At 39.9% G+C, this 10,580-nt stretch overlaps 1 protein-coding gene across 1 annotated transcript; it reads right to left on the bottom strand.

Annotated features, from left to right (window-relative positions):
* Positions 1–116: 116 nt before the first annotated feature.
* LOC119991676 (protein TOC75-3, chloroplastic-like) lies at positions 117–4,112 on the bottom strand. The gene is made up of 7 exons (XM_038838071.1): positions 2,845–4,112; positions 2,406–2,627; positions 2,189–2,296; positions 1,875–2,066; positions 1,517–1,765; positions 787–1,041; positions 117–615 (listed from the first exon to the last, which is right to left on the bottom strand). Exons 1-7 carry the CDS (start codon positions 4,009–4,011, stop codon positions 376–378), a joined length of 2,433 nt encoding a protein of 810 aa, XP_038693999.1. The 5' UTR covers positions 4,012–4,112; the 3' UTR covers positions 117–375.
* Positions 4,113–10,580: the final 6,468 nt, after the last annotated feature.

The following is a 10,580-nucleotide window of genomic DNA, read 5'->3' as shown; positions in this document are numbered from 1 at the left end:
AGAGACTTTTGAGAATGATATTTTGAGGGTCTCTAACATTGTCCTTTATCCTGGGTCTGTGATGGTGATATAAGTTGTTAGCTTGTATGAGAATATTATTATGTGAAAACAACCAATTATATCAGCATAAACAGACGCAACTTGTTAATCTTATTTTCCTAAATTTGAATTTCATAATCCTGTTCCTGTCGAATATGGAGAAATTACAACATAATTTGGCCGAAAAAATGAAAAGGAGTACAAGCAAGAAGAGGTTTTTACTCTATCAAGGAATTTATAAGACTGAGAATGCCGCCACTCAAGTAACTTGCACATATTAGTTGTAATCCCATTGCCAAAAAATGTGCTAAGCAAAACTATCTGGCAAATTTCACACTAATATCTCTCCCCAAAACGGAAGAATAGCGCACCAGTCCCGGTGTTATGATCAACAGCGTACTCAGCTCGCACTAGGCCTAGCTTGGCACCAAAACCATAGGATGAACCATGACCCATTCGCCTGTAGACCTCCGTTGGATTCCCTTTAACATCCTTAGAACTTCCCAGATCATTTCCATGTTCTACAAATGCATACACATGAGTGTTTCTCACAGGTACCCGTATCTCGGCTCCTACCTGCAACAAAACAAGAAGAAAATTGAATAAGGTATCAGCCTTAGCATTACATAGACAATATATATAAACACCTCAACAAATCTTTATTCATATATATTTCGTCGAAACACTTGAATCTTAATATAGTACAGAAATATCTATTCAAAGGCAGTTCACCAAGGTAAATCTTACCTCAATGATATTTCTTGCGGCACCTAGCTCACCCATGTTGTAACCCCTCACAGAATAAGGGCCCCCAAGGGTGAAAGCATCATAACTTGGAAGGTCTCCCACGCAACCTCCATAGTGGCCATGAAGGACTAACACAGGTGGTGGTCGTTTACCAGCACCTTCCTCCACTTGCATCAATTGGAAAAATCGGGTAAGAGTCAACTGGTGACGGTTAAAGAATGGGAACTTAGTACCAATGCCGAGACCTTGGTCAACCTGCAATTCATATGCCCCTTAGCCAGCATATTAGAGAACAAACACCACAAAAAAAGGAAGGAGACTATTTTTTTTCTTAAAGGAACAAAAGAAAAATAAAATATCAGGTAAGCGTTTTACAACAATATTAGCGTTGTACAATACCATTTTTTTCACTTTCAAAGGCAGTTTGTGGGCGACACAACCAAGAATATACTTTTTTTTGGGAATATACTTGCATTATGCTAATTCTTTTCAAAAAAATTTCATTTCTAATGATGAAACCATTTTAATCTAGGTATCATCAACAGTCCTGATTTTTTTTTCTTATTCAAGTAACAAAAGAAATAGACTTGTAATCACCTCCTTCCAAACAGTATTTCAAAGAACTCTGCTTCTTCTTTCCATCATTATTTACATAAACACAAGCACAGTAAACTGTGGCATCCAAAACATGTCTTCAAATAGAAAGTTAAATAAAAAAATCATGGCTAACCTGGAACACATTTCTTTCGCCAACTACAGCTCCATTTACAAACTTAGTATTATCCCGTGTGATGTTTGCTTGTAAAAATGCGAGACGGTCAATTCCAGTACCGCTGAGGGTAGTTGGAGGTCCATCTGCACTAATCCCACCACTTGGCAATACTCTTTGACCATTTGTAGAGATATTACTGCTTTCATCACGAGTTGTTATCTCTTCCATCACAATACCGTAAGTGAATTTGCTCTGGCGGCTGAAATTCTGCTTTACATATAAGAATTGGAAAATGTAAGAAAAGCTACTCTGATATAAACCCCCGAACAGACAGTCAATCAACAGGCTGTTATTTAAAAGGGCCATTGCAAATCACCTCTGTAATATTAGCTTTAATACCAGCACGATCAACCCATATAGGAGGGACTTCATCTACTCCTGGTCCACCGGTGAAGACTGGACTCAATTTCCGGCTGTTGAAGCAATTTGTGCGAAGAGTACGGTTCCGTGGATTAGTTACACCATCCAAATACGGATGCACATACTCTAGTTTAAAAGCAAGATCATCCTGGGAAGTGATTACCATAACAAAATCAGCATACATTATTTTACACCTTGACAGTAGTAAAGACTAAAATAATGATGAATAAGAAAAGATGTGAGAGCCTTCCAAAAAAAGATATTAAAAACCTGAGGAGAAAGGAAATTGCTGGTGGTCAATGAACCAACAATTGATCGGTTTAGCCCGTGTATATTTCGATGCTCAAAAGAAATAGTTCCGCCTGGCTGGATTGAAGCCTGAACAGGCACATACGATAGACAATAAACAAATTAATCAGAATTTGACAATGAAGACTAAATGTTAAATGTTTTACTTAAGTAAAGAAATGAGATTGGACATACATACCAGAGTAGGGCGTCCTCCGCGTCCAGGAACAATACTCCACTCCGCACTAACTTCAGCAGATTTCTGATCTAATTCTCTGAGCTTAATCTCAACAATTATTCCTCCCTCATTCTTCTCATCAGGGCGCGGGTTCACCTCAATGTTAGAGAACAAGGCCAGAGAGTTTATGTTCCTCAAAGCTTGTTTGCCAGCTTCTATGTTAAAAACATTGCCTGGTCGAAGCTGCAAGTCAATTACCAACAATAGAATTCCTTAAAACTCTGGAGCTATGGATGCTTAGAGCAAGATTAACCACCAATCCAAGTAAAGAGAACAAACCACATGGTAACATAAATTAATAACAGAACTACATAATATCCTCATAACAGTAATCAATAATCCTGAATGAAAGAAAAGGCCAAACTCAAATTATCCACGCCAAAAGAGAACCTGTTATTACCTGTTTGGGCAATTCTCTCCTCACAACAGGGAGCTGTGTGTTCCCTTCAACCACATTTCCAAGCTTATCTTGAAACTGTATCACCAACTGAGTAATATCCCCTTCTACAACCTCACAGACCACCTCCCTTGTATTCAGGTTGCCAAAATTTACAACCTGTGCGCAAGCATACCCCTCATCGTGATACCATTTCTGTACCTGATCCCGGATCTTTTGAAGAAGTCTGGCACTCACCTTACCCTGATCCCGCAGCGTCTGTAGCACCTCCCTCTGCACTGGGACTGGCAACAGGCACGGTTTCGCCCTCTCCATCCTTCTCTTGTAGTCCTTCTCCTGACTTCGGTAATACTCCAGCCTCTCTTTGTCTGTCATGTCTGGATCCATCTCTATGGGCTTCGACTGAGCCATTAGGCCTACGTTTATGCACCGGAACCTGTCTGCAGATTGCCAGGTTGACTCCGTGAATGAGATTGTGACAGCTATGCTTCCATCGGGGTTTGTTTTGCCTTCCATGTCCACCTTCTCGAACATCCCGCAAGTGGCGAGGGTTTCGAGTTCTTTCTGCATCTGCAACTTGGTGTAGACGCCGCCGGGGCGTAGAGAGACCATCTCGAAGAAGGAGTCTTCTGTGCCAACAGTAGCAAACCGGCGCCGGTCAAAGAACAAAATCTCGGACACTTTGTACTTCTTTAATCCACTGAGTTTGTTTAATTGAACCACAATGTTGGCAGGGAGACCATGGGAGTCCCATTCCTGATTCTGTTCTTCATCCGCAAATGCAGGGTCCGGCCCAAAAAACCTTTGCCAGAACCCTCCGCCGCTCCCATCTCCTGAGCCAAATCCATCACCACCTCCACCACCACCGGATCCGCCACCGCCGAATCCACCCCTACCACCCGGGCCTTTGCTGAATGGGGAGGGTTGAGGGATGAGACGGATGACGAGGGTGGTGGCAGCGGCCGAGAGAGAGGCGATAGCAAGCGGCTTGCGGATGGATGAGAGGGGAGAAGCGCGGGGTTTAGGGTTTTGCGATGAAGGGGCTACATTGGGTTTGCGGGAGATAGCGGCGGGTAAGTCGCGACGGGAAGTCGCGGCGCGTGATTGGCGACGGGAACGGAGGGACTGATTGGAATAAATTAGGTGGCTGGGAGAGGCGAAGGCGTGCATGGTTGGAGAAGAAGTAGATAAGGACGGGGAGAGAGGGAGGGTTTAGGCTTTCACTATTTTGTCGTGAAAATGTCCAAACAAAAGCATTTGGAAAATGAGCACTAATCAAAACACAAATGCTGATTAAATGCAAAGTTGAGATCTTATGGCGAGGTGACACTATTTTGGGCTAGTTATGGGCCGAGGGCTCAATGGGAATGCCGTAGCCCATTTGGATACATAATGCGCCTTTACGAAGGTTTAAAAAATGCCGCCGTCCCGAAAATCAAAATAGCTAATTAGATTCATCTTGGAAATTCATTATAGTCTTTGATTAAAGTGAATATTAAGGAAGAGTCAAATCATACATTTGCTCTAAAGTCTCCAATTCCTCTGTGAATGGAGATCGTCTTTTGAGCCTACTTAACTTAACTCAAGGAGGTTGTAACTGTAGATTTATTGTCGATTTCTAGCTAATAAATACATTCCTGTCCTTTCAAAAAAAATTATTAAATAAATAATTCAAGATCAATGCTCAATTCTTCTTCGTATGGCTGATACTCTATCAAGATGCAGATTGACAAATTATCACTCTTGTTTCTTTTTTATAACTAGATCACAATTGTATTTGTTATAATTTGAAAGAAGAGATGAGAAGTAGAAGGAGGTGAGAAAAAGGTTTTTGATCCACATTTTGTGCCCAAGATCCGTATGATTTTGTCTTTTTAAAAGTCACCTCAAGTGTTAATGTCGTATTATAATATTGTCATGTTTTGCTTAGGGTCCGTTGGTAGACAATTTTGATAGTAGCATATATTATAGATAATAAATTGTGGTAATAAATGGTAGCATATATGGTTCATGAAATGCTGGTAGATGTTTGGTGTTACTTTTGCTGGTAGCATATGTGGTGTTAAAATTGTTGTATAAATTACGTGTAGAGGTATTTTGCATTCTAAGTTGTAAAGAATTTATAATAATATTAAAAATCATTTAAATAAATTTAATAATTTACTTAATAACTATAAAATTGAAATTTATATATTTATTAAATAATAATTATTTCTCTTTCCATTATTATTACATTACTATAAATTATTATTATTATTAAAAAATTTAAAATATGCCGTTAATATTACTTTTTGTTTCCAGTCAAAAAAAACCCGTTTGTTTTGTTTTCATGTCATTCGTCTACACCTACAGACCACCGTTTGCAACCACCATCAACAAACGATAAAATCAACCACCATTAACAAGCACCTGCAGACCACCATCAACAAGCACTGATTCACCATCACGGGTGTGCTTTGGTCGACCTGCATCTTCACCTGCACCAGCGCACATAGGCTTGGGCCCTAAGAGAGAAGGTGGTATAGTGGCTGATGAAGGTTGTGCTCGTCATCGCTATGGTGATGAAGGTTGTGCTCGTCATCAGAGGAGGACAAGTTGGAGGAGAAGGCGTTGATGAGGAAGAAGAGGTGCAAAGAGCTGTGAAGGAGGTAGATGTACGGCTGGTAGGGTGTGTTCAACGAGGAAGAGAGAGGTGAAGAAGATGAGGGTAATTAGGGTATCACATTAAAAAGTTGAGGGTAGTTTGGTAAGAAAATATGAAATGTTTGTTCATTTGAGAACAATTTGATGATCACAATATTATTATTATGGGATTGTCTTGGAATATGGGTCCTCAAATGATTGTTTGGTGGAGCTCAACAATTTATTGTTCAAAAACCATAAATTGTTGTGCAAAATGGTTGCCCAAACGAGCCCTTAGCCTTCTACAAAGCATGTGGAATTTTTGTCTTAATAGTACTACATAATAATATATTTTTCTTTAACCATAAAATCATTAGAAAGAAGAACATCTGAATTTCAATCATATTACATATATTTTCAATCATATTACATATTTGATATGTTAGATTACCACCCCTAATCATGGGATATACATCAACTTATGTAAGTATAAAATTATATATTGGATAGTAATATTATACCATCCAATATAGAAACTCAATCGGAGTCATAACGTCATAAAATTCTAAAATTTACCGAGATTTTTGCGGAAGTTTGATTACATGGAGCAAAGTAGAGCACATTGGGCCAAGGCGCAGCTCCTATGCATTGTGATGTCAGCCGGTTCGGCATCGGTGGGCGGCGGAGCAACCACGGTGGTATTTGTTCGCTTCCGAGGGAGGACCGCTGCGGTGTCTCTGGCAGAATGGTGGCTTAGGCCCAGATCGCTGGCAAGGGTCAAGTACTCCCGGGTGAATGTATTTCGTAGCCTCCACATGATTGGCCATCATGAACATGCTAATTAGTGCCAAACACAATAACATTGACTTCATGTTGGCGATTCCCATTCCTCCCAACCTGCGATCTACTGCTTAATTTGCTTCTCTTTTGCCCTTCAAACTTCCCTTGTCAAATAAAATGATTCAGATGGTATTAGTTTTTGGGAATGAAAGATTATATATATGTAGAGGTTCCACTACTATTTTCGTCATGCGTCGCTGTATTTTGGCTCAAACATTAGTAGTATAGCGTGAATAACGAACGATTCGCTTTTGCACCATTGTTGAGCTGCTATTCTTGGCATTGCCGTGAAATTTCGTAACAGAATACGATAGAAGATGGACGATATATGGTCATACAATGAGTTGTTTCTTCTCGCTAATGGCACACCTTCCACGTACGGTACAGAGAGCCACAGGAACGGCCCCTGCCAACTGATTTCGCAGGCTCTAACGACCTGCAACAACTGCCATGTCACTGGCCTACAAGGCGACTGTGACTCCTCTTAAGAATTATATCTTAAGTAATGGCGAAAACATTTAGCCCGTTTGGTAATCCATGTAATGTAATGGTAATTGGATTCATATTACAATACAATGTTTAGTATCCGTTAATTAAAAATGTAGTGTAATCCAATTACTTGGTAATTGAGTTCCTTACAAAAACAAGAAATCAAAATATAATTTAAAATTTGGTTTTGTGATTACAAAATCAAATATTTATTTCATGGACAAATATATCCCCAATAATTATAAATTATTTACAATTGTATCCTTACGTATTCAAGTTCGGATCAGTGATTGAGGTCGGGATCCTTATATATTAAAGTCCTCAAACAGGCCCGGGCATCAAAACTGGGTTTGGTCGTGTCCGAGATTAAGGATCTAGGTTGCGATCGGGCTCGGGATACGAGATCAAAACCGGACCCGGGATCGAGGTCGGGATCCCAAATCAGGCCCGAGATCATACCAGGGATCTAGGATTGATGTTGGGATCCAGGATCTGAGATCGAGATCCGAGATCCAAGCAAGATCAAGGATGGGGGCCGAAATCGAGGTTAGAATCCAAGATCGGACACGAGATTCGGGATCGGGGCCGGGATCCAGGATCAAAGATTGGACTTGGGATTCGGGATCGGGGCTAAAATCTGAGATTGAACTCGAGATCAGGGATAGGGCCAATATCTGAGATCAAACCCGGGATCGGGGATCATACCTGGGATCCAGGATCAGGGCCCGAATCTGAGATTGCACTTGGGATTGGGGATCGAGGCCGGGATCCGAGATTTAACCCGAAATCTAAGATCGAACCCAGGATCCGTTTCCGGAGCTCTAGGAAGTCTTAAAAGTAAGAAGACCACTGCAAATGGTTGTTTCACATGGCTTCCGGTTATTAACCTTTTGGAACTAGCCTGACATGAAACTCTGTAATTAAACGTGGAAGATCACTGATAGTTATTGACCAAAGTATCTCGCTTTATTGATAGAAGAGAAAACCTGAAACAATTGTACAACAGGTATCATGGAGACTTGCTTAACGAAGTTCGAAGGCCGACTAATCGTGACTTGTTCAATATATGCAAGAAGCTTGCTATGAAAATCTTCAAATTTTAGCTCACTTCAAGACTTTAGATTAAATTTCTTCCAAGCTCAAACCTCTAGTCTAAGGGACACAGAACACAAGAAGACACAAAAGAAATAACGAAGCAATAGCCCCGGAAAGGAGGAAATCATTCTGCGCGCCCAGCAACTCCTGCCACATTGACAGAGATTAATGCAAATGACTCTGCTACGGAAGACCACAATCAAGAAACATGAGCAGGATAGAAAACCAGCCATATAAGGAAAAGATCGAGAAGAATGTAAAACCTTCAATGGTGAGAATGCAAAGGTCACAATGGCATTTGAACTGAGACTAATTCCTCTTCCTCGTGTTCCAAGGGGGGGGGGAATTTCTGACGCCACTAACCAAAAACTTCATTTAGTTAAAAATGATTTCCACATTCAACTTTTCTTCACAACTCCATTAACATAAATTGGACATTGCTTGCAGGAATCTTTTGAAAATACTCAGCCAGCCATGCTTCTCAAAGTATGAAATACCTTATCAAATCAGTCCAAGAGAGGCCCAATCAAAGGTCACATTCATCTTATCCTTAAAATTATATGAAGATAACATTCATATTATCATCGCAGCTTCTTATATAAACAAATCCTACAATTGCAATGGTTGCTAAACCCCACTGGAAGACTTCAAACCATCAGCAGCAATCATCCATTTAAAAAACCCATTAATTTGAAACAGAAAAAAGATACACATTGATCAAAATCAAGCAAACTACTAGTAAAAAAGTGTAAACAAGGATAATAACGCACGGGAGAATCACAGACGACCAAGAAAAAGGCTCCAGATATCTTGCGTCAGTTACAAGTGACTCTGCTACCACCACCGCAGAGTACTCGCTTTGAGCTCCAACCTATACCAAAAAAGAGCCACAAAAGGAGAATTATTTCTTTGATGAACAATCGGGAAGAAAAACCAAATGGTTTTACCATAAATTCGAGCTTTGATCGAGATAACAATGGCGTTGAAAGAATGGGAGCCTCAGCCTTGAAGTGGCGACTAACTCTTGAAATTGGTCTTGATTACTGAAAGAGAAGAGGATAGAAGATTTCGGCTTCTTCGGTCGTAGACATAGAGGTTTTTCTGACTGTGAGAGCTTGAAAGCGACTTTGAGTCGAGGCAGTGCTGGCCATGGAGATTGATGGCAGCATAAACGGACGATTGCAGGTTCCCGCCCGTTTTAATCTATCTACATTATATATTAAAATGGGTGAGGCAAGCTTGGCTTGCCGACACCTGTCCAATGATTTTTGTGTTTTGCTGATGTGGCTGTATTGGGTTTTGTGTTTTGCTGATGTGACTATATTGGGAGATGTGTTTTATATTGAAAGATTGTGTTTTGGTGTAGTTTTATTGGGGACAACATGAAGGGCATGGGAATTTGTTGGCCACAATGTTGGGTGGGAAGGAAAATGTATAGCAATATGTGTTTTGTTGGTGTGGTTATATTGGGAAATGTGTTTTGTTAGTGTGATTGTATTGAGAGACGTGTTTGCCTTGACTTTTATGTAATAGAAGTGGGACCCAATATAAATTTTTGTTGGGCTAGCAAATTTACACTACTGAAGTTGAAGTTGCTAACTATCTGTTGGTTCTTATAAGGATTATTTCGTAATTTGCTGTTAGGCCCTACTTTCGCTGGCTCACCTCACGATCGATGGTGTTGACACATATCTGTGAAACGTTTGACATTTGTATCTTCCTTGGCCTATGTCGCCCACACGTGTTCAATGATGCTCTCTCTTTTCCTTCTTCACGAAGGTCTCTTTTTCCTCTGCTTCTTGGCCTCTTCTTAATTCACGGGTTTACAATCTTGGTGGGTTTCCGATGGAGATTAATTGATCCTTTTTTTCTCGGTTTTGTCTCATGGATCTCGCAGCTTCGACAATCCATGCAACCACAATGGATGCCTTTGGACTGAAGATTGTGCATGCGGTTTTATAGATCAACCATAGTCCCGAATTTATGATGTGAGTCAATTTATGTATTGTTGTTCTCTTCCCTTTTAGTCCCCAGCTACTAAAAAAGAAAAACTCAAGACTGAAATGAACAAACCTTAAAGAGCGAAAGTGGAAAAGAAACATAAGGGAACAGCTGTAAGAAAAATAACAATATGGGGAGTTGAGACTTGAAGGGAAAAAAAAAAAAGAAATTTTGGATTTCATAGATGGTGAAAAGTTGAGTTCATCAAGGACATCATCTTTGTTGGGATTTTAAAATTATTTGACAGGGTGAAACGCAATAAAAAGAGTGGAAATTGTGAAGTTAATTGACTAAATGAGTTAAAAGCTAGGAAACACCGACAAGGACACGACACGGACATTCCGACATGAGAATTTCAAATTTTGTAGGACATGGACAAGGCAAGGACACGCATACGTAGATACATATAAAATATATATATCCTATATAAAAATTAACATAAACAAATATTTTTGAATTGCATAATGCTTGATTTTATTAAATATATTTCTAGGCATTTTTTTCAAATTATAAAAGAGAAAAATAAATGACATTTTTTTTCCTTGCACGAGCATTCATGAATGGAAACTAGGTTAAAGACACCTATTGACCAACAATAAAGAACAAGGGTTTCAAGGTAGACACACCACATCAGACTTGACTTCTTACATGTAAGAATCTCATGGTGAGTGGGACATAAAACAACAACTCCT

Source organism: Tripterygium wilfordii, chromosome 22 (assembly GCF_013401445.1).
Source record: "Tripterygium wilfordii isolate XIE 37 chromosome 22, ASM1340144v1, whole genome shotgun sequence".
Classification (NCBI taxonomy): domain Eukaryota; kingdom Viridiplantae; phylum Streptophyta; class Magnoliopsida; order Celastrales; family Celastraceae; genus Tripterygium; species Tripterygium wilfordii.
The sequence above is the reverse complement of the archived record's forward strand: the minus strand, read 5'-3'. Positions and strand labels throughout refer to the sequence as shown.

What these genes read in the sequence shown, in the direction of transcription:
- LOC119991676 (XM_038838071.1), bottom strand. Translation starts at nt 4,011, where the DNA reads ATGCACGCCTTCGCCTCTCCCAGCCACCTAATTTATTCCAATCAGTCC. An exon ending in GCAATTTCCTTTCTCCTCAG is followed by an intron (nt 2,067 to 2,188) that starts GTTTTTAATATC and finishes ATCACTTCCCAG; the next exon opens with GATGATCTTGCTTTTAAACT. An exon ending in TTAAAGCTAATATTACAGAG is followed by an intron (nt 1,766 to 1,874) that starts GTGATTTGCAAT and finishes TATGTAAAGCAG; the next exon opens with AATTTCAGCCGCCAGAGCAA.